We start from the raw sequence: 24343 nt of genomic DNA on the forward strand, positions 1-24343 counted from the left end.
TCAGATGGAGATGCTTGAATATAGCTCTTCTATTTGTTTTTTGAAGTAATCTCTGAGTTCAGGTCTTTTAGCCTTTAACGTTGGCGTCAACAAACCATTTTGTACCGAGAACATATCAGAGTGAATGTAAATGGCCTTGACCTAAAATGAAAAAGTGAAATATTTATAGCAAAAATTGCAGGCATCACACTGACTTCTCATGCCAGCCTTGCTGGTGGCTGCGCCTGGAACCCAGGGGACCCTTTTGCTGGATCCCCCAGATTTACCTCACCTTCCCAAGTTTTCCAAGGTGACACTAAATCCCTCCACCACCCCTCAACCTTCCCTGCTCCCTGCCAGCTGGGAGCTCTCCAAGAGGATGAGCACAAGAACCTCTTTTCTATATGAAGCCGCAACACAGAGAGGCTGAGCACAAGGGACAGTGGCACCATATGTGATATTGTAGCTGTGGAGTTCCACACAGTTGGAAAGACTGTGGAAGGCAGGAGAAGGGAAGGAGGGCAGGGAGTCACTCTAAGAAACATAATCTTAATCAAACTGCAAGAGAAAGTACACAGCATTAATTCAGTCTTGCAAAATCATCACGAAGCTTTGTGGGCACAAAGTGTACATGATGATCATCATTAAGGATGAATTGATGCTGTGTTACTAGCTAATTAAAATGATATAAAATAATTCATCCTAGGCAAACAGGATTTTCCAAGGCTGCCCTTGTTAGCTGCACAGCCTGAGCACAGCAGGAAGCCTGGCAGCACAGATGGGAGCGTTTCCTTCCAGTGCAGCTCTGGGAGTGCTGGTGTGGGAGAAAGCAGAACACTGCTGCGTGACTGGTCGTGGTCTGCTGATATAAGACAAAATTCCCCAGCCATCTGCTGCTACCCCAAACCAGACCAGTTTGCACTATGTTAGACTAAGAGTTGCAGGAATATAGACTGAGACTCAATTTTTAAATTCCCTTTAGATATGTGGTTCAATTTTCCCCAGTAAACAAGGTGGTACAGTTCCTCCCCCAGTGTCGTCCTTCACAAAATCAGTGTCCCTATTACTCATGAATGCTCCCCTGCTTGCTGCCCTGGCTTTCAGAGCCTGTGCCCTGGAAGCTGTTGGTGATGGAGCCAGAGTTGTCACTTCCATGCCAGAGATCCCAGCTCAGGCTGTGGACAAGGACAGAGATGATACAGAGGGGCTCCTCCACACACAGGGGATCCCACCAGAGCATTAGCTGTGATATCTGGCTCAAAGTTTGGTTTTAAGATTGTATGTTGCTACAGAAATAGAATTTTGAAGCCCTTTATTCCTGAAATGTGAAACATTTATTCTCAGTTTTTAGAAAGATGGTAGGGCTTCCTTCACTGCCTTCCAGTTTCTCAATTGCAAATTGCTGGTAGAATTGATTACTTGAGGATATTTCACATACTGAAGATTATGGCAGGAGCAAGCCAGACTTATTATCACAGACAGTTATGTCCATTTCAAGCTGCACATTATACTGAATTTCATTTTTTAAAATTAATTTCTTTTTACTATTATTTGATTTGCATGTAACTAAGGGATTAAGAATAGCAAGATTATGTTTAATGGTGCTTCTGCTGCACTTAGATATGGTGAATTACTCATTAGAATTACCACTCAGAAACAGTCTAAACAAAAGCAAAAAGGCCCTTGCTAATTACACGTAATGAATATGATTTTCATTATTTTAACACAAATAAACATTTGTTATTTTAAAATGTGGTGGATTTTTTTTTACTGTGTTTTTAATGCTATCTCATTAATGGTTGATTTCACTTCTCTCCTTGTGAAGTGTTTGTAGCTCTGTTGCAGAAATATTTACACAAGCACCAGAAAAGAATTAGTGCCCAGGCTGAAAATAAATAAACCAGCAACATTTCCTAGGTCAGTTATAAGAATGGTAATTAGTGACCTAGTTTCTTGCCAGTGCTTTCAGTGGCAGAAGCGTCAGAGCCCTACAGATACTAATCTTGACCCCTGGTTGTCAGACTGGAGATTATTTGTGTCCCTGGATTAGATTTTTATCTCTGCACCCAAAACTTTCACTACATTGAATTCAAATTTCAAGCAGGAGTGGAAGGCAGAATCACAGCTGCGTCTTTTTCAATGGAACAAAGTTGGAAGCAATAAAGCTCTCAGAAAACACAGTGTGCAGCTGCAACAAGGATATGTCACAGCAGCACAAATGCTGACAAATCCCCATTCAACACCTGTGGACAAATTGCCTGTCTGACCACACTGAATAAGGTGTTGTTTCATTTCACCTGCTCAAAGGAATGAAGTCCACTCTCCTTCCCCAACCGTACCATGTCTTCCATTATTGCTTGCTGCAGTTCCTGGGTTAAAACAGAAATTTCTCATTTCAGAGGTTGGCCTTATGTCATTGTTCATCAATAAAACACGTTTCTGAGTAAAATTCAAGTGCCTTATTGATAGTTAATACATAAGTAGCAAATATTCTATTAAAGAAATGTACAAATATTAAACTCATGTGTGGGGATGTTAACTCTTTACCAAATAGGAGAACTAAGCTTATCTTTCCAAACATATATGACATATATGTATGTATATATATATGTATATGACATAGATGCTGAAGTTTGCAATCCTGCAGCCATTTACCAGACTTATTTCCTACAGACACCAGTGGGGTGATTCAGTGGCATCAGGGTTCATTGATGGGATGCAACTCAGTTCCCCAGTATTAGAGAGCATGTGCAGATAGTGCTGGAATCCTCATTTAAGACATCTAAACATAACCAACCTCTCCTGTTGTTTTCTGCAAGCCAGACCCTTGTTTCCCCCAGAGGTCTGTACCATCAGTCAGCACAGTATCCAGGTCAGCCCTGCTTAATTCTCAGTGAGGAAATAATTCTTGCCACTGAGATCATTATTCATGGCCTCTGCTCTAACTAGGTCAGGCTGGAGTGCAAAGATGTCTGTGCTGCAGGTAGTTAGAAACACAAACCTTATTTTTGCAGAGTTCTGCATATGTTCCATCAAACCCTCTTTTCTTTGCCCAGCCCGGCATAACTTCGGAATCAGGCACCACAATTCCCACCAGAAAGGCCTGTAGGTGAAGGAGATGGAGAGATGCAGGCAAGAGCTGATTAAAGACCTGACACTGAAGTGAATCCTAAACCAGTTCAATTCAGTGTGTGTTTATTGTTTCTTGCTTCATTACCTCAGCAATTTGCTACCATGCCATAGTGAAGTATATTTTGATGTCTGTGCCTTTTCCTCAGATTAAATGGTTCTCTTTGACTGTTCCTGGATTTGCCAATGATGCCTTCAGATGTGTTTGTGTTTGGCTTGGTCATTCATTCAATGATACTCGTGTTTTGCCTGAGTCAGAGCCCGGCACAGCCTGTATTGTGTACACACCTGCAGCTCAGGGGCTGTGAGTCCCAGGCAGCCCCCAACACCACGGGGAGCCCGGGTTTGTGGGCAGTCAGTGCAGAGGGATGAGCTGCAATGCCTTCAGAAGCTGCACATCTTTGTATAAAGCTGCAAATGAACCCTCTTCACTGCGTGCACAACTGCAAACTGGGAACAGGGCTGTGATGTGGGGAGGGGGGCAAGGCAAAAACCCAAGATGGGTCAAAACGGGTGGGCTGCAGTGGTGGTGCTGCCTCCACTGAGCTTGCGGCAGGCAGTGTGTCAAGGGAGAGCTGCAGGGAACCAGAGGGTGACACTGAAACAAATTTAAAGGCTTAATCTTTGGCCACAACATCCTCCAAGCTGCTTAAGGTCACCCCAGCAGCTCAGCTCCGGCGTGGCTGGCAGCCAGCTCTGGGACAGCAGGGACACGTCAGGGCACTAACGTGGCGTGATCCTGTCACGCTTTCCCCTCAGCCCAACCCTCTGCCTTCTGTTCACAAAGAATAAAGCAGTATTTTCTGAAAAACTGAGTTTTTACCTGCAGGCTGTCTCCATGGACGTAGATCTGGGCAACAGGGTCACTGCGGATGTAGATATTCTCTATCTTCTCTGGTGCAATATATTCTCCCTGAGCAAGTTTAAATATATGCTTTTTCCGATCAATAATTTTAAGAGTCCCGTTCTGTTAGGAAAAAGAAAGGAGAGTTCCCAGAGAAGTTATTTAACCATAGAGACTCAGTAAGCACTCTGCTTTTAACAGAGCTCTTTAGGTTGCCAGAAAATGCTTCACTGAGCTATCAAGCTTATTCAGCAAAATATAAAGTTAATCCTTTGTAAAGGTAGATCTGCTTGGAAATTTTTAGTTCAGTACTTGCAAATGCACACGGGTAATACACCTGACATGGGAACTAAGCCCCTGCTCAGTACGCACAGGTAACCACCTCCCGATGTCTCCGGTGTGGAGCCAGCCCTCTGGATCCAGAGCTTCAGTTGTCTTCTCTTCATCTTTCAGATAACCTTGGAAGACATTTGGTCCTTTCACACATATCTGCAAAACAGTCAGAGTTCCTGATAAATTATTTTATCATTCTGCTGTAAATCCTAACGAGTGTGATTCACTACAACGGAAATATTTTAAAGGGTGACTTAATGACAGTGTTCCATGAAACAAAAATATAGGGTGCAATAAAATTACCTATGGAATTTTTTCAAACTAATGGAAGCATGAAGTAGGGAATGCAAAACTGATTTGCCTGAAGTTGGTTTGGATTCAGCTTGCAGTTAAAAATAACAATGTTCTTTCAATAATTTTAATGTATGCGCAAATAGAAATAACAGCAACGTAGAAATCACAGCAATTCAGCTTTTCTTAGCTGAACTAATTAATTCAGCCTTAGCTGTTAAAGTAATCAGGCATGGCATTGGCTGGAAGAACTGCCACAGCCCCTTTGTAGTTAATGCTTTGCTGCTCTATTGCTGAACTGACATTTTCCTTTTCTGATTGTAGTATGTAACACCATCATCTGCAACCATGCACCTTACAAAGCTAAAATGCTTCTGTAACTACATAACTACTTAATACAGTGTTAACTAGTGAGAATTTGATATAAAAATGTGATTTGCTACCTCTCCTTCTCCTTTGGCAGCAAAATAATTCAGCTCTTCCACATCCTTCAATCTGATTAAGTTACAGGGCAAAGGGGCTCCTACATGACCTGGAAATCAAAGTTATCAAGTCACTTGTCATCTCTATTCTATAAGGAATAATTAGCATTTTATTTTTAGATGCTCACATAGTTGTAGATACGCTGGATGTTCTTGTAGAGGCTGTGTCTGTGTGCAGAAATAATTTCCTCATTTAAGGTTTTGCACTATTAAGGGTAAATCCCCAAACCCCCTCTTTGGATTTATAAAAACCCTGTTTTCAAACATATAATCATAGAATCTTCCTGGTTGGAAGAGACCTTGAAGATCTCCAAGTCCAACCATAACCTAAATTCCCCTACCATAACCTAATTTACCCATTCAGTGCTTAAATCATGTTGCTAAGCACTATATCTAAATAACATGTTGAAACCCAGACCATGGCTCCCTCACCTGCAAGAGACTAAACCCTTTTTTAAACTGAATTCATTATAATCTGCCCAATGCTGACCAGGGGCCAGTGAGCCCCAGGACTAACCAGTATCTGCAAGGGGCTGGATTTGGTCTGAAGAAAACCAAACACTTGTGCTGGGAGAAGAAAATATCTGCTGTTCTCCAGCCCCAGAAATCTGGGTTAGAAAGAAGGAAACACTGATCTAACAAAATCCACTAATATCCATCCAATGTTCAGGTTTCCTACTAGTATTAATTTTTATCAGTGTGATGCCCATTTCAAGACATTGTTATAAATATTATTATATTGACAAGAAATTAAGGCAAAGTACTTGCATGTATTATCTGAATCTTGCTTAGTGCAATATATAAAATATATCTTAAGTATTAGAAATATACGAAGCATTGCATAGTGGTGGATCCCTATCCAAAGCCTGGGTTTGCTTACAAAATACATTAATGTATTAATCTTTTCTTTGTTCCAGCATTTTGTTCTAACAAACATTCTTTAATACTCAGCTCCAGCCTCTCAGGACTCACAGGGCCAGGAGTGCAGAGATGAGAGTATGGTAAAGGGACAATTCCTGATCTCCCCAGGCAAATGTGCCCAACATGTGTATTTCTTCTAGACTAGGGATACTTCTGAGAACATTCACTTGGTGGTGAATGTTGCCCAGCACCCTGTGATCTTCCAGTCCAGAATTTTCTAAAGAAATTCTTTCTGGAAATGGTGGAAGAAAATTGTTACCTGATGTCCAGTCCCCTGGGGTAGTAAAGGTGCATCCAGCTGTGCACTCTGTTTGTCCATAACCTTCATAAACCTGACAAAGAAACAGGTACATTTAAAGCAGTATCTGTCATTTCATTGTTACAGAATAAAATGCAAGGATTGCATGGGGACCCTTTCCCTGCCTCTGCCTCTACACAACATTTCATTTGCATTCCTGTTAATGACCACTTCTCTGAAGAGCTTCAGCTGTACAGTGAGAAGACAAGCTCAGCACTTGGCTTTTGAGTCAACAAATATGTTACTCTACGAGAGGAATTTATTAGTGGGGAAGAAAGGTAGTTTTGGGGGACATTTAAAAAACACACCTTTTAATTTTTTTCCCCACCTAACTTTAGGCTCTTGAATCAGGACTTGAGTTGCCCTGGGCTTCCTTGTCAAAGAGAACAGCACAGTGGGTATCTTAGGTAGGTTAAATTGCCATCTGTAGATTATCTCTCTCCAATTCTACATAGAATAAACCTCATTTAATGAAGTTCCTACCCCACGCACAAGCACATTTAATTGCACATACTCAGTTAAGTGCTGAGAGTCGGGTGGGATGAGTTTGTGCTTTTTATTTTGGCAGCTGCCCCAGTGAAGCAGCTCTTGCCCACAAATGCTGGTGGAGCTGTGGGGAATGCAGTGCTGAGGTCCCAGCCCATCTCCTTTCTAAACTACAGCACATATTCAAGCTGACAGTAAAGGAACATGTCCAAAGAGCCAGAGGAACCCACCTGGCACCCGAGGGCAGCTCGGAGGAAGCCCAGCACGGTGGGAGAGGCGGGGGCAGCCCCTGTCCCTATCATGCGAACGCACCCGCCGAGACTTGCCTGTTGGACACGTGAGGAACCAAAGGAAGCAGCACACATTAGTGATGATGGCAAAACCAGCAGTGTCTGTGGGTGTTGCTGATTGTATGTGCAGAGAATCACAGACTGGTTCGAGTTGGAAGGCACCATCCAGTTCCAACTCCCCTGCATGGGCAGGGACAGTTCCCAGGTGTCCCAGCAGCCCAGGCTGCTCCAAGCCCCATCCAACCTGCCCTTCAACACTGCCAGGGATGGGGCAGCCACAGCTTCCTGGGCAGCCTGGGCCAGGGTCTCACTACCCTCAAAGGGAACAATTTCTTCCTAATGTCCAACCTAAATGTACATATACATGTTATATACAGTGCCATGAAAGTATCAGCTCAGTAGCTTTATAAAATGGTCCCTCTAGAATAGATGCAGCCTTGCTATGGAAATCTGAACTGGCCCTGAATCTTTCCTTAGTGATAAAAGGGCAGGTAAATCTTACAAAGCAGCAATTGTCCCCATCACAGGTAGGAATAGTGCCCAAATTAAAAACCATTCCAGGTACAGGGGTGAGAGTCCCACATCCCTGGCAGGAGGAGCTTGTCTTGACTCCTGCAGAAGCACATCTGGCTCTGGGAACTGGAGGGTAAAAACCAGACTCTTCTCTTCCTCCAGCTTCCTTTGCTTATTTGCACCTCATAGTTGTTAATGGATTTCCCATCTAGAATAATGCTGTCCCTTTTTCAAGGCAGATGCCCTCAAATATTTGTGGAGGGTATTACATCAATTCCTCTGTCGCCTTCTTTTTTTCCTACTTCTTTCCCCACCCATCCCCCCCTACTTCATTTCCTTTTTCTTATTCTAAAAGTAGAAAGAAAGCCCAGCACAAAGGAAAACAACTCCTGATTTAGTCTGCCAGTCTTGCCAGCTCCAGAATCAATATGCAGCCTGGCTGCCTCCTGTCTGGGCTCCCAGCAGCTCCCTCTGAACTCTGCTCTCTTTGCACACTGAGGACAACTAATCCACACACCAAGAGTACAGTCAGTTTCTTTAGTTAAAAATAAAGTGGCATGTCTCCAGGTAAGTTATCCAATTAAAAAAATAAATAAAACAAAGTAATCAGAGCCTCCTGGAGCAGAACAGAGCCTGGAAAACCTAGTTTAAAACCCATTTAATATTTCTTTCTTTCCTTTTTTTTTTTTACTGGGGAGATGTGTGGCACACAGCAGGGCAGTCTGATTTCTTTCCCCTGTGGTTAAATTGTGATTTATTTGTGCACTTTTTCCACTCCAGATTTATTCTTCTTTTCTTAATAAAACTCCAGTTTTAAATACACCCCATGGAAACCAAACCCTAAATCCCATCATATCTATAGAGAATTTGCAGAGAACTTTGGAGCAAGGTCTCTTTGATCATACTGCTCTTTTCCTGACCACCTTCCTGACTTTCCTCCCCACTGGGAGGGGACAGGAGTGGGTTAGATGCAGTCCCCTCCCCTGCCCTTCCCCATGGGGCACAGGCAGAGCCCATGGCAGGTCCCTGCAAGGCAGAGCACCCCAACACCAAAGAGGTGACAGCAGCCCTGGTGTTGGAGGCCACAATCTGGTTTCTGGGCAACCTGACCTGGCAGAGTACAAGTGCCTCTGCACCACATCCCTCCTTGGTGCCTGTGCAAGGGCACAGTTTGCACCCAAGAGCCCTGAAAAACAGGCAGGATTCTGCAAAAGGTGATTTCTTGGTGTTGCTGGAGGGATGTGGCAAAAGCTGCCTTGAGTTTCCCCCTTCCCCTTTAGAAAACTATCCCTAGCACAACTGAAATTTTGTCATCTTATGCATGGTATTTAAAGATAAATACATAAATTAAATTAAATGTGGCACAATTTAATGCAAGTTAGTGGAGTAACAAACTGTGCTGCATTTCCTATTCCCTTGCTCGGTCTGTCCCTCAGCTCAGCATCAGGTGAGGGAACTGCAGTGACGTGAAGGAAACCAGCCACTGCTAGAAGAATGGGCAGTTCCTTGGCTTCGGACTCGCTTGTTCAATTCCTTACCTGTATTTTATTAAAGAAGAGCTTGTCCCACAAGCTGTCGTTTCTGATGATCCCGTTCCGAACTTCCGCCTTCTTCCGCCTGGCCGCGAATTCCAGAACCCAGCGCTTGAGCGCCGTGTCTGCCTGGCTGAAGATCTGTGGGAGACACAAGGGGGGACCCCAGGGGGAGAAAACATGGGCAGCAGCTCTTACCATCCCAGGGACACAGGTCTGCCCCTGCCAGGCAGGGCACAGCCACACCAGCACGGCAGTTCAGTGGGTCCACACTAGAGCTATGGGAGTGGATTAAAAATAAGGGAGTGGTTTGTTTCACTGCATTTGCTCCTGTTCATGCTATTCCTTTGTGGGTGGGAGGGGAAAAAGTTTCCATCCATGATGATGGAAGCTTTGACTAGCTTTGCATGACTGCTGTTTCTGTATGATTCCTGCAATGGAGTTCAGTGGAGTCATGAATCTGAGCAACTAGGAACGAGCAACCTAAATACTAGGCCAGGTGTCAGTGCTGGCTGATGAGGTGATGGGGCCTGTGTTTGCCCAAGCTTCATCAGACACCACCATGCAACCCCCAGTGCCCAACCCTCTAATGAGACACCAGAACCCTTGATCCAACAGTCCTGACCTTAGGGAAAAATTAAATCAGTAGCTTGTGCTTAAGATCATCTTCAGAGGATAAGTCGTCTGAGGGATACATATTTCCAGCTGGTCAAACAGATTTAACATGATGACCAGACACATCTGTCTTAAATACCTCTCAAGACTATATCTTAGTTCCAAAGATTTCTAGATCATGAAGCCAGCCCCACATTTGCACTGCCTAAATCCTCATAGTCTGTTGCAGTTCCTGATTTTCAGCTGTCATTGTCACCAGAAAGAGCCATCCAAGTTCCTAAACTGATTGAAGGGCACAAAAAATGTCCTAGTGCATTCAGGTTTGACTGGTGTTTCTGTGATTAAAATGTCCTTTGCTTTTGGAAATGTCTCTGATAACATCAGTGAGAGCAGGGGAGGAGGCTAACACAGAGGGATATCATGTTAACATCCAACAGCCACGTCTGCAGTCTGTGTAAACCAACCTAACACACAAGACACAGCTCAGAGCAGCTGGATCAGGTACACAGGGTCAGAACGTGTCTGCAGAAATAGTTCAACCTGCTCAGAAGGCCCCTGTGACGAAGAGGATTCTTTCCAGTAAGCACTAAGAGTAGAGAAACTTCATTATTAGCAAAAGAACGGAATTAAACTCACCTTGTCATACATCCTGTTGAGCAGCCGCGGCACGACGGGGAAGATGGTGGGACGCAAGGCCTTCATGTCATCGGACAGCAGCCGGATGTCTCCTTGGAAGAACCCGACTCGCCCCCCGTGGCAATACACAACAGACTGAGGGGAACAAAAAGGAGCACATGGAACCTCTTTGCTTTGAACTCCCACAGCGGAGCAGCCCTCCCAGGTGCAGAAGTGCCTTTCCTGAAATTCTACTCTCAGTAAGGCAAAAAACGGAGCTTTGGAAATAGGTGCAGGTTTTGCACTGGATAGAAATATATGGATAGTTCTGGGCACTTCTCAGTTTTCTGGGCAATTCAGCATCCACCCAATTTGCCACTGTTTCTGGAAGAATAAGGAATCAAAGCTTTTAGAAGGGATTTCCCTTCATCCCCTGCATACAGGGATGGAGAAGTCCAAGTTATGGTCAGATTCTGGATCTGGACTTCTCCTCTGAAGCCCAGACCTACCATAGCAGCACAAGTACCTACTGTCAATACAGAAATGCATATTAAGAAACAGTGTAAAACATACTAAGCAGCAGCTGATTTTTAGATGTTAATGCTTTAGTTTTGTTTAAATACAATACAGACTAGGTTAGCAATTCAGTGCCTGATCCTGTATCCCAGAAATAGAAGCCCACTTCATAAAAGGTGCTTTACTTGTCTGGAAAATATAGATCCGGAAGTTTTGTACTTGGAAAGCAAAGAGACCACTTGATTCTGGTGGGAATAGCACTGGGTGTGTGGGATCAGGCAGGGCAGGCTGCCTGCCATGAGCCAGCTGAGGGCAGCTCTGGTGGTCAGTACCCCACAGGGTGGGGTGGACTGGAAATTCCTTCAAAGACACCGGAGTCTTTTTGTGTTACCCTGAAAAATCTGCTCTGCTCTGTCATCTCCCTGGAGACTGTCTCCATCAACTGAAACCACAGGAATTTTATATGTGATGTGGGTTTAACAAACATCCTGCTGCCAAATCTGGGCTTCACACTGCAGGAGCATTTAAAAAAAGAAAACGTGCATATATATATATCTCTCTCTATATATGTATATAATCAGCATGCTCACTGGTAATTAGAAAAAACTGCTAGAAAATTTGGGAATTATAAATAACTAGAAATGTTTTGCTTTGCAGGATGTATCTGCTTCATTTTAACTGTAAGTTCCAGGAACTAATACTGTCAGCTAAAACTAGGGAAGCTGGCACAGTGCTTGCTGTTCAGAATGCTTTTGAAATTACTTTTTAGCCCTTCTGAAAAAAATCTTCATATTAATGAGCTTTTTTAGCAGGGAGGATAAACTTGAGCATCTTTTGGAGGGCTGCCCCTTTCAATATGGCAACATCCTGTGGAGTCAGGTTATTTCAAATGTTTCTAATTCCTTCCCCCCTCCATCAGATGGCTTTTTAATAATTGTATTCTTGCTTGCTGGCTAAGCAGTTTGGCTGGATGGTGGTGGCACACTGCCCAGCTTGCCTTTTAAAATTAGACTTATAAGTGAAGATGGCCTGGGCTGGAATTCTCCAAATCTTTCACGAACTTTCACTTCCAATTTGCAAGTTTTTTAGCAGGGCAGAAGATATTATTCTTGGCACAGATCTTACTAAGAAGTGGGAGGCTTTGAATCAGATTCTTGTCTGACTCAAAAAGTGTTTTCAGCCCAGAACAGTCCTCCCTGAGAAAGTGCAGGGCTGCAACTGAATCCAGAGCCAACCTTCACGTCTTGGAACAGTTTTTAGTTTCTCAGAGATGATGGGCTCCTCTGACTGCAGCCCAAATGATCACCTGTCTTTTCAGAAAAGAGCTGGGAAAAGTCAATTCTGCTGGCAGGACTTAGCACCTCCATTTGCCTTTATTCCCAGGGGACTCTGGCTTCCAGTTAATGCCACCGAGGCTGCCCTGCTGGAAGGATCCTGCGTGTCACACCCTGCCCCAGTTTCCTCTTTTCTAGTGTCCACAAGTTTGGTTTGTGGATCTGGTTATTTATGTGATAAAAGCATTTTGAGCTGAGGTGGAAAAGGGAACAACATTCTTTTTCCTCCTGTGATACCTGATCCTTAAGTGCTTTGGAAAGCTGCCCCCAAAATTATGCAGGTGGCAGTTTGTGCTCAACTAGCAAAGGGCTGTTTTCCAATCTTGGAGCCACTGGTGTGAGCTGGAGAGCTTGGGAAACTCCTGGAATTGCTCTGGACTTGTGGCCATGTCACTGAGACTGGTGGCCAGGCCCTGGTGTGATGCATGTGGCACTTCTGGAGTACAAGCTTTTTTTAGTGCTACAAGGTATCATTGGTTATTTAGTGTTTTATTCATTTTATATTTTTATAATGGTTTGTTTGGTTGGTTTTTGTGGAAAAAGGTCATTTCCACTGACACCAGGACCTTACCTGTACCATTCTCTCAAACATGTGTGCTAAAGGCAAATAGGAAATGTGTACATCCTCACAAGTAGGAGACCACTGACTCTGGAAAAAAAACAGAAGGAGCCCCACGAGGCCTTGTCAGTTCAGGCAGGTTTCTTACCTGGATAACTCTTTCAAACATGTGAGCCAGAGGCAGGAAGGAGATGAGCACATCATCCTGTCTCGGAAAGATCACTTTCTGCAGGTGAAGGGCATGGGAGACAGAAAGGAAAGAAACACTGACAGGAAGACAACAAGAAAGTCATAAAACAATAAAAAAAGAAATATGGCACCAGAGGAGCAACAGGGCAAAGGCTGTTGAGAGAGAAGGGCAGCGGCGTACGGAGGGAAGCGTTAGAGCCACAGCGTCGATGGAGCTGGGTTAGCAGGAGGAGCAGAGAGGATGGAGATGTACAGAGGGCAATGGAGAGGGCTCTCCATGCTGGAGGCACAGCCAGGCAGCCCAGGCTGCAGGTGGAGGCTCACCCTGACAGAGAGCCCAGCTTTCCTTGTACATCTTTCTACCATCAGGAGCTGAGAGCAGGGTTTGCTCTCAGCTGTGTGCAGACCTGCAGGAGCCTCCTGGAGTCAGCAGGCAGTGTTTTTCCACATTACACAGAGCCCAGCAGAGACTCACAGTGTTACTAGAGTGAAAGTTATAGAATTTTGTCTTTTCCTTAGGTTGAAAAGACTTAATTTGAAATTCAACTTCGAAATTCAACTTCGAAATTCAACTTCGAAATTCAACTTCGAAATTCAACTTCGAAATTCAACTTCGAAATTCAACTTCGAAATTCAACTTCCTTGATTTTGAATCAGAATATGCTGGAAAAACTAATGATTTTTTTTTTCCCAGCTGCAAATATTAATTATTTCTGTTAGTGTTTCTCATAATTTTAAGTGATTAAAATGTGATTTTAAGGGCATCACCACTGCCCCCAAGAGAGGTGCAGCAGGGAAGAAGAAGGCTGAACAAGTTATGCAATAAGTGACCCAAGTCTTCAGTTTGCCAAGGTTTTCATTCTGTCTGGCAGGCTACAATAAACAAAGGCCCCAAGAACCTTCCCTGACCCATGCCCCAAAAGGAACATTTTCTTTCTACCTGCATTTCCAAGGGTAAGGCTTGACACAATATTAAGGATTAGAAAAATGGAAAGCTTGATTACAACTTACACCAAGGGCAGTGGGGAGTGGAAAATGGGTATAAAATCTACTAGCTCACAGTATTAACAGTTCATACCCACTTTGCATCTCCAGTGCTGTGGCAGAATGGATAGCCTGTGACCTGGGACATGGCAGTGGATGGAGGCACAGGAGTTTCTTCCTTGGGGAATATTTTATTGGAGTTAACTCTGGCCAAGCCAGATTTGGGTCTGCCCTCCCAGACTTTACCTAGTGAAGTCAAACATGATGGACCAGTTGGGTGTGTTCAGCATCCTGTTTCATATTATTTTATGTGTCAGTCTCAATTAAGCTATTAGGGCCTGCAGAGCTATTTATATATTATTTCAGACTGGCTTAATTTTCTGTAAGCACAGTAATGTAACATTATCAGCATCACTAGTCATGCTACTTTTTGTTTGCACTGCTTTAAGTGCCCAGACAATAAATACTTTGGTTTTCAATCGAACCAAAATGACATTGAATGATGTTTCAGTTGGCAAAGGTGTCCCATTAAAAGTAAAAATGAAAACAGCTTCTTGGCAGTTGAGAACAACCTTAAATAAAGCTCTAGGTTCACTTAAAAAAAAGTTCCATTTATAAAGATCATCAAATTAAGCAAACTGGCACAAGAGTTTGTGAACAGCAAACCTACAGTAATTCTCAGCTGTAGGTGTTTTTATTGTATTCACTGACACTATTTTCAATTACTTTGCACTTCACTTGTTATTGTGGTTAGACCTTCCCCATGTCCTATGGATCAGCTACAGGCATTTACAAGCTCTCCAGAAATACTCTGGTGACCAAGGCTATGGAATTTACAACCACTTACACAAGACTTGGGTCTCAATCTGATACCTTTGAGATTAACCTAAGGGTCCCACTGCCATCAGCAAATACTAAATCTATTTCTGTGGGCCAGTCCTGGCAGATGCCAAGTTCTTTCAGTTGCCTCTAAATTAAGTCTCTTCCAAAATAAACATTCCTGCCCTTTGAAACTCAGACATCCCTGTGCATCAGCTGTCCTTGGTGCATCTCACTGGCCCCCAACCCAGCAAAAGCTCCTTGCTGCAGAGCTCCAGGGCTGCTGCAGGGACCTGCTGCACTGGCATCTCCCACTGCACTGGCATCTCCCACTGCACACCCCTGCAACCACAACCCTGCCAACGATGGAGCATGTGAGGTCTGAGGGACTCCTCTCATCACCTGGCCAAGTTTCTTTACCAACAGCCCCCTGGAAATCTCAGAAAGTCCAAGGATTCAGGTAACAAGACTGCAAGTGTGTTCAGCACCAACAGTAAGACCATCAGGGGTATAAGGCAGCAACTTTTGCATCCCATGTGCACATCACTACTTCACAGAACTGCCTGGTTGCTCCCAAAGCCCAGATTATTTCTATTTATTAGGTACAAGCTGTATAAAATCCTCAATATGTAGCACTAAAGCAATTCTGCTTCCTATATTGTTTGTAAACACAAGCTCACACCTTGCATAAAACACAATACAGGTACCTGGCCAGTGCTGGGCTTTTTAAAAATACATATAACAGAAACAGAGGTCTACTTTAATATCAGTAAAATTAACCATTCCTGTAAAAACATACATGTTCTCCTATACAGAGACTTTATATGCAGAGAGCTTTCAAAGACCTAAGGACATTGTGTGGGCATCCCTAGAAGTGGGCCCTGTTGTCTTTTTCAAGCATCAGTTACAACTGTACAGAGCTCTCCTAATTCTTTGAAAGGAGTTAATTGTTTTACAGGAGCCAACATTGCTCCTCAGAAGCACTTTGTGCCCTACAGAGCCAGGGAGTCAGTGCTGGAAAGGGTATTGAATGCCCTCCAGTGCTGTAAGCCCAGGCTTGCTCCCATTTCCATAGGATTTGGCCCTCTGAGTAAAAGAAATGTCACCTCTTGTCTGCAGGAGCACATTGCCAGCCCGTGCAGGGACACAGCTTAACCCACACGCTCTGCAACAGTTTGGAGATCAGAATATTCACCTCTGTCACTTTCAAAAAGCCTGAAAAATCAGCAACCACGTTCCCATGAGTCAGCATAGCACCTTTGGGGTTTCCTGAAAGGAAACAAAGAGGGATTTTAAAAGATGAGCTAGTAGGTGATTTCCAAAATCTTTAAACAAGAAAACAAGTAAACAAGAAGAGATTAAAATACTCATTTCTCATTTAGAATTATAAAACTTATATCAACTTTGCAGTCATTTCTGTGCAGAAATGCATGAAAAACACTTACTGAAATCCTCAAAATTCAGTAAAAAGATACTGCAAACACACTATGACATTAATGTTTCTTCTGGAGACACTGAATGAGTTTCCACTAGAAATAGCCCAACTGCAGTTTGTGAGAGCACTGAGACAGAGCCACTGGGTAACATGAACAATGCAGAGAACAGGTACAACATGGGAGAAATTAGGCTACTAGTAGATTTTATAAGACTGCAACTAAGGGAAGTTATTAATACTGTCAGCAGCAGAGCAGAGGTGCCCTGGGGACAGGGACAAGGAGCTGGCAGATCCTCAACATGTCACCCAGCCCCAAGCACTACGCTGGCAGCCTCCACCCATGGGCAGCTCCATGCTGTCGGCATTTGGTTATTCACCCTCTTTTCCAAGCTGAGAACCCCCCTTCACACTGTCATATCATTTTTGGATGTTGTGTGTGTTCATACACCAAAATGGGTTTAGTCCCATCCCAAAATCCAGTCCCACCCACAGCACCCTGCCACGCAGGACCCTGCCTGTCCTCCTGTCACAAACCCTTCTCATCACCCTCCAGGGGTCTATTTCTGAAAACAAGGTGTCACTCAGCTCAAATAAAGATTCCCCAGAGCCAGGCTCTCTCTCCAGCCTGTTTTTAAGCAGATTGTTTTAATTTGATCACACCACTGCAGCACAGCCCCTGCCACACTGCCCAGAATCAGATGGGAGGAGCTTTACCCTCAGCCCTTGGCACGGTGGGCACAGGGATGTCCCCAGGAGCTTTGTGATGCTGTTCCAGTTAAGAACAGATGTAATAGATTCCCCAAAATCATAAAGCAGCCAGAATTTCATTCCAGGAGTCGTGGTGCCAAGCCCTGTGCCATACCAGCTTCACCAATGTCTCTTCTACCCAGCCTCACAAATAATGAAATGAAGGCTCAAACAGCAGCAGTGATTGTTGCACACATTTATTGCACCCAAGCAGGACATGTATTTTACTGAAAATCCATTTTTGGTGTTCCAAGCACCTTGGAATAATTCCATCCCAAAAACCTGGGGGTGAATTCAGTGCAGAGGAGGCTGTTTTGGTCCTGGTCTGAAGCTCAGAGGTGAAGCTGGAGGTGGCATCTTTGCCAACCACAACTGCTCCTGTCCCAGCATGTCCTGCAGGCAGGCACCAGCTCAGCCAGGCACCAGCTCAGCCAGGCAGGTTTTGTTTTGAGATGCCTATTTTCACAGCTGGCTGCACTCGTGGATCCAGACCTCCAGAAAACTCCACGAACTGATGTTGGTTGTAAAAACACACCAGTGACCCAGGAACCTCTGATGTTGTTTTGTTTTGCTCCACCCAAACGCAGGTGTTCAGCCTCTGCAGCTCTTGCACAAGTCCCTCTGCAGCCAGCAGGTCACAAACCAGTGGAGAGGATGTGCTCAGTGCTGGTCTGACAATACAAAACTGCATCCTCTGGCTATACCAGCAGCAGATCTGGCTCCTGCTCCTTCACACAGCTCTTCAGACTTCTTTTGGCTGATTTGTCAGATGCTTTGAGACCCCAGGCTCGCTTACTCCACCGCTGGCTGCGATGCAAATTCCTCTGCTCAAACCACCAGGACATGCCTGGAAGCAGCATGATCACCCTGCTCCTTCCCCCAGGTCCTGCCCCAGCATCCTGGGCAGGCTGTTGTGGTGATAGTGCCAAGGCAGAGCAGCAGCTTTAGAGCCAGGATAACCTTCCTCTGGAGAAATCCAGAACAAATTGCTGCCACGTGGAAGCTCCAGCTTTCGGAGCTGGGGAATTCCTGTAAAATTTGACCTTCTCTAGTTCTTCTGTTTTAAGAGCTGGCCCAGCAGAACAGGTGCCCCTTGCTATGACCCTTTCCCAGAATTACCACTTGGAGAGGAAAAGGTTGGCAGAGATCCTGCTTTTCCTCTTACTCAATCAATGCCAGACCTGTCCCACTGCTCTCCAAGTTGGATCTCCTTGTAAATCCACACTGTGCCAGTGTCCTGTATGGACACAGGTGGGTGATGATCCGGTTAGATAACAGCCTGGGAATGGTGGTCTGTCCTGATCTTGGTGCCAAGCTGCTCTGACACTTCTCAGAAGCAACAGAAGAGCATTTTCCTTGTCACTAAATGGGACCTACAAGTAGCAGCTCCAACAGTAACTCGGTGGTGTGACCCATCAGCATTTTGAGATGCAGGCACTTCCCTCCCCAGAGCCTCTGCAGTCAGGGATGTGCTTTGTCAGGCTGTGAGAAACTGCTGGGATATGATTTTTATCCAACTGGTTAGAGGTGGAACCTTGAGGAAATGACAGTTTTCTTCTCTGGAGGATGAGGGATTGCGTGCTGACGGTTTGGGGACACCCCTGTGCCTTTGGCCCTCTCATGAGTGCTGATGATTCCTGGGTACAACACGAAGCTGGTCTTGTCATCTGAGCTCAGCAGCCTCCATCTCTCCCTTCAGCCAGAAGAGGCATTTGGACATGGGATCCTATCAAAGAAAAGCACAGGTCACAATCTGCTTCTGGGTTTCTTTATTGAACAGCTAAAATTGTTTCCAATCCGACAGTTTCCAGGTTACAAGCCCCAGAGCAACCACTGGTTTCACAGCATACAAAAATATTTAGAGCTCTTTAGAATTGAAAAAGTTCTTGTGAATGTATCCCTTGGAAGAACATTCTAAATCTGGTGATTGCAAATACCCTGACATGGGCTAGACAAAAACCCCAGGCCTTTTACATCAAAACACAACCCAGAAAACAGATCAGAGTGTTACTGCAGCCCCTGGAAAAGCCAGAAGGTGAATTGCAAAGTCCTCCAGCAGCAGAGGATGGGCTGGTGGTTCACAAAGCATTGCTCTGCCAGAGTTTGGTTCACAGATGATTTGCACTGACTTGCAGAATTTGCAACCTTGGGTCTGGGTGGGAGAAAGCAAATGAGCTCCCTGGTTGGCCTAGTTCTGTAACTTCAGGCATGTTCCTAAGAAAAGCACAAAGTCAGAAACTGGCTCATGATTGCATTTGCATGGGGGGGGAAAAAAAAAAAAAAGAAAATCAAAACACCCTTCTCTATTTAGAATTTCTTATTTAGAAATAAAAATATGAACCAAAATGGGACTTGAAAAAAAAAATATTTAAAAATTGCTCTTCCCTTTAAAATCCACCCGACCAAAGTGTGTCCCAGCGTGGCTGTGGGCACAGCTCCTCTGGTTTCCTCCAGTTCCCACATGTGCCCAGCCACTCTGCACTGGCCCAGCCAGCACTCAGTGTACAGGGCTGTGACCTCCATACCCTGCACTGGGCTCCAGCTTTTCCTTTCAGGAATTCCCTCTGCTGAGCTGGAGCAGAGCCACGGGCTCCTCTCGCCCACTTTGCCTTGGGCACTCTGAAGGGCAGAACTCTCAAAACTCAGAAGGAAGGTAACTTAACCAAAGCCTTGTAGTGCATTTTGAGTTTTTACTTGAAGTGGGTAAAGCAGCCACCTACCTGATCTGCAGCTCAAGTCTTCTCCAGGAGGTGGAAGATGAAGGTGTCCCCTCCTGCCCAGCCTGATCTGCAGGATGAGCAGCACCTGCAGCTCCCTTCCCACGCCGTCATCTTCTGCCTCCCTTCACCAGTGGAGGCCAAATGGAGGGTGCTTAGGGCAGGACCAAGCCTTAGGCAATCCTGAGAGCAGGGGGGACCACAGAAGGGCCAGCCCAGCAGTCCCTCAAGCCTGGTCCTTCCCTGCAGGTAAGTATAAAAGCTGTTTCCCAAGGGATGGGAATACCAGCAGCGTGGGCTGCCCAGGCTTGTCCCTGAGCCCAGCACATCTGCCCCAGGGCCAAACCAAGGAGATGGCAACACTCAGCAAGCTGGGACACTACACAGTGGGGCTGGGGACACGGGTGTGCTTGGGATACAGAAGGTGGAAAACTGCATTCCTTTTTTTTTTTTTTAATAACAAATCTGCAGAAGTTAAGTGCTCATCAATCAAGTGCTTCAGGACTGCAAAATGGGAAGCAAGAACATGGGCAGATTTCCAGACAACTGCAAAATCTGACTGTGCTGTCAAAGTGTAGGTCAGGGAATTCAAATGAAGAATAAATACACTATTTTTTTAAATTTGCAAAGCTGCAGAAATATATGTACACATAGATCATTATATATTAAAAACGCATTGAAATGTTATTGCTCTATCAGCATAATAACATGTTTACACGTATTGAGGTGTTGTTAATAGTTAATTTTGTAATCTATTCTAACATTTCAAGATTAAAATGCCTTTTTTTTTTTTTTACCTGTAGTGCCACTAGTAAAACAGACAATTGATAGGTCTTCTGGTCGAGGAGGCTAGAAATACACAAGGAGAATAAGAAAATCACATCAATCAAATGCAGAAGGGTCAATGACAGACTGTTGTCATTGCACAGACTTAAAGATCAAACCATTTGTATTTCATCTCTGCCACAAAAAGCTTTCATTTCCCTTGGCAAATGGAAAAGACCCTCCTAAAAACCTGTTCATCAGACTGCTTCAGGTGGGGGAGACTCTGTCCCTCCCTTTTGCTCCAGCTCTGTTAAGGACACACATCAGTGTAAGAAGGCTTTGGCGGAATGTGTCTTGCAGTTTGTCTTTTCAAAGACACCATCTAGACCTGTAGGTGTGTGGGAAAACTCCACACAATTTACTGATTGCCAGTTGCTCCCATGCTCAGCAGCACCTTGGGATTCTCAGCACTGCTGCACGTGTGCATGACTTTGGGTCACCAATGGATAAATCAGTGGCTGGAAAATCAAAGGCTGCTTTTGAAGTATTTGCATGGGTATGAGCAGCCAGTGAAAACCAGACACTTTTCAAAAAAAATATCCCAGAGAAATACTGCCAAGCAGCATTCCTGAGCTCCAGAATCCACACCAGGAAGCCAAGGGTGCAAACACATCCCCTGGTGCTACCTGATTATGGCAGTGGGATTAGTGCAGCTTAAGAGCACTTAATTACTGTTCTATTAACATGTTCAGCAAGGATCAACTGTCTCAGTGAAGTGTCCCAGGTGAAGGGTATGAAGCAAGTGCTGCACATCTCCAGTGGATGGTATGGAGAGTCCCTGGGCTCCTCCCCTGCCCCCAGACCCATGGGCTGCTTCTGCCCCCCGCAGACCTTCCCCCTCCTCAGCGACACCAACAGAAGGTGGGGAAAACACCAACCCAGCACTCACCACAGGCACGTGGCGACTCTCACGGCCGCAGTCCTGAAAGAGAATGAACAAAAAATGATTCCCACTTCAAATCCTGTGGTATAACCCACTAGCTAACAATCAGCTGCAAACCCCTGAGGGAGAGCGTGAGCTAGAGCAGAAGAATTTGTGGCTAACACTTAGGTCATCTTTTCTACACCAAGTTTCTTGCATCAACTGCAGTGCCACCCTAGGGTTTCAAGCAGGGCTTGGATTGGTTGAGCTGCATCCAGGCTGTCTCCTACAAGTGTGAGGCTGTAGGCATATGTGAAGGAGGACAGTGTCTCAAACAGCAACCCACTTCCCAGGCTTAAATAGCAGCTGGTATCTTCTTTGAGCAGAAAGGTTTGAAATGTTGTCTCCTATCAACAAGAATAACACTAAGATGCAACTGAGCATCAACATCATCAGCCACAAGCTGCTCTTTTGGGTTCTCCAGACACTCCACCGGCCACACAGTTCACAAGTCCCTCTATATTTTACTGCCTTTTATACAAAGACTACAAAATGTAATAAATAGAGAGGGAGAGCAAAGTTACCTCCACCTCCTGCATGGTCTGGATGTGAACCCCGCAGCGCTTCCCTCTCTCTGTCAGCTCCTTCTCAAAGGGGTCCATCAGGATGATGGAGCTCAGACCAGGGGTTTCTCTCCTCTCCACGTGGTCAAGGAGCGTTCTGGCTTTTTCAGGTTTGTCACAAATGACTGTGGAAATGTCAGCTGGAAGAAAAGCAGCCAAATGAGCTGCTTGCTGTAAACCTTTTTTTTTTCTGTAGCTTTTTTAATGCAAGATTGGCTGCTGGCTCACAGCTTGTGTGGTGTCAGCTCTGCTGCTCACTTCAGGCTAACATCAGAGACCCTAGGACAGGGCTTACATTTCCCTTAAAAAATTAGAATCATAGAATCATCAAGGTTGGAAAAGACCTTCGAGACCATCAAGATCAGCCCTACATCCCCAAGACCACTAAACCATCTCCCAAAGCACCATGTCTACATCTTTTTTGAACACTTTCAGGGATGGTGCCTCCACCACCTCCCTGGGCAGCCTGGTCCAAGGCCTCACCACTGTGAAGAAGTTTTTCCTAATATCTAGTCTGAACCTCCCCTGCTGCAACTTGACCCCATTTCCTCTTGTCGTATTGCTGGTCACTAGGGAGAAGAGGCCAACACCCACCTCACCACAAGCTCCTTTCAGATAATTGTAGAGAGCAATGAAGTCTCCCCTCAGCCTCCCCTTCTCCAGGCTGACCAGCCCCAGCGATTCCCTGCCAACCTCCATGGGTGCCAAAGCTGTATCTGACATCTCCAGTTATTTTGGGATTCTGTTCAAAATACTAAAATTGCTCACCACGTGGGCTAAAAAAATTCAAGGAGGTAAAAAAATGAAGTGGCAGAGGAGTGGATGGCAGTGGAGTAATCCCTGCAACCAGAGCAGCCCCATCCACAGCTCAGCACAACCAGACACATTGGAACCGCAGCAGAGGCAGCCCTGACCCAGCGTGGGGACACACTGCTCCCCAGAAACCTCTCTCAGTGGCTTCAAGACACTTAAGGAGTAGAATCACCCATCTTCTGGGAAAACAAAGGAAAATTAACTACTCTGAGCAATAAACCTGGTTTCTGAGAAGATGACTTCCATTTTGTTTTTACCTGTGTTAACGATGTAACGAATGGCCCCAGGACCTAAGGTGTCATAGAGGGGAACCACCACCATGGAGTAGGTGTAGCAAGCCAGCTCAGCAATTATCCACTGCAGGAGGACATCAAAGCACAAAGGTGAGAAAGGGGTTGTGGGAACCAATTCAACACACTTGAGAACAAGTTTGGAGGACACAGCAAGCTCACAAATCAGGAACATGATTAACAGAGCATCAAGTTGGATTTAAAATCTCACCTCTGGCCGGTTTTGAGCAAAGACCCCAATGAACTGCTTTGTGGATGGTTTGCAGCCCTGCTGAATCAGCCCTGAACCCAGAGCTTCTGCTCTTTCAGCCACCTGGAATTTGGAGAGGAAAAAAATAGATGCAGAAGAGGAATATAAGCAATACCAAAGTAGGTGAAGACAGTTTATGCAGGGAGGCTTTCACATGATTGTATTTGCTCTCTGAAAGCCCAGGCTTTTACATTATCACAAGTCACTGGTAGCTGACCAGCAGGTGACCTCTTGTTGGCAACATCCCATGGCTTTGGGCATGTCAGTGCCACTGTCAAGAGCAGGCTGATGGCACTGAGCTAGTCCCCAAAAGCCAGCACACCTCTGTAACACCAGGGCATGCCCAAGTGGTGAACCAAGAGCCTTCTGCTCCAGCACATGCATGTTACCAATGAAACCCCTTCTTGTGCTGGGCAGGACTCTGCAGGGGACCACATCCAGCTCACCTCCTTGTAGGACAGCCACTGGTAGGGCTGCTTGGGCTTCCTAAACCCCAGGCATGGGCCATTTTCTGGAAGACACAAGCAGAGATAATGGAGTTATGGGGGCAGTGCCAGGAATCATAAATTTGTATTAGTTGAAAAAGACCTTAAGGATCATCAAGTTCAACTGTTCACCCAGCAATGTCAAGGTCACCACTAAGCAGAACCAGAAAAGTGTACCTGGAGCACATCTCCTGTGAAGACAGGCTGAGAGACTTGGGGTGTTCAGCCTGGAGAAGAGAAGGTTCCAGGGAGACCTTAGAGCAGCTTCCAGTGCCTGAAGGGGCTCCAGGAAAGCTGGGGAGGGGCTTGGGACAAGGGCAGGGAGTTGGTTCTAGATAGTTTTTCAGGTCCTTTCCAACCCCAACCACTCTGTGATTTATCATAGAAACCATGTCCCTCAGCATCACATCTACACAGCTTTTGAATCCCTCCAGGGATGGTGACTCCACCACTGCCCTGGGCAGCCTGTGCCAGGCCCTGACAAGGTGCTGCCCAGTGCCACGCTGTGGGGCAGAGCCCTCCAAAAGCACATCTCTTGTTCTGGGGGTGGGCTCTGGGGCAGAGCTC

The 24343-nt window shown here is 45.3% G+C and overlaps 1 protein-coding gene across 2 annotated transcripts in view; it reads right to left on the minus strand.

Annotated features, from left to right (window-relative positions):
- ACSL6 (acyl-CoA synthetase long-chain family member 6) overlaps window positions 1–24343 on the minus strand; it is a 27202-nt gene continuing 2859 nt past the window's right edge. The window contains exons 3-20 of one of the 2 annotated variants that reach the window (XM_010001212.1): window positions 23738–23802; window positions 23253–23354; window positions 23009–23108; window positions 21900–22078; window positions 21343–21375; window positions 20426–20477; window positions 15925–15998; window positions 12750–12827; window positions 10350–10484; window positions 9105–9239; window positions 6994–7089; window positions 6239–6311; window positions 5020–5108; window positions 4325–4441; window positions 3932–4075; window positions 2981–3082; window positions 2277–2348; window positions 1–141 (exon numbers count right to left, since the gene is read on the minus strand). In XM_010001212.1, the coding sequence (XP_009999514.1) occupies window positions 1–141; window positions 2277–2348; window positions 2981–3082; window positions 3932–4075; window positions 4325–4441; window positions 5020–5108; window positions 6239–6311; window positions 6994–7089; window positions 9105–9239; window positions 10350–10484; window positions 12750–12827; window positions 15925–15998; window positions 20426–20477; window positions 21343–21375; window positions 21900–22078; window positions 23009–23108; window positions 23253–23354; window positions 23738–23802 (1787 nt within the window). Of the gene's footprint in view, window positions 142–2276; window positions 2349–2980; window positions 3083–3931; window positions 4076–4324; window positions 4442–5019; window positions 5109–6238; window positions 6312–6993; window positions 7090–9104; window positions 9240–10349; window positions 10485–12749; window positions 12828–12885; window positions 12964–15924; window positions 15999–20425; window positions 20478–21342; window positions 21376–21899; window positions 22079–23008; window positions 23109–23252; window positions 23355–23737; window positions 23803–24343 lie in introns of both variants that reach the window. The other variant, XM_010001213.1, reaches the window with a different exon arrangement.

The sequence above is a fragment of the Chaetura pelagica genome, unplaced genomic scaffold, assembly GCF_000747805.2.
Source record: "Chaetura pelagica isolate M959 unplaced genomic scaffold, ChaPel_1.0 scaffold177, whole genome shotgun sequence".
Lineage (NCBI taxonomy): Eukaryota > Metazoa > Chordata > Aves > Apodiformes > Apodidae > Chaetura > Chaetura pelagica.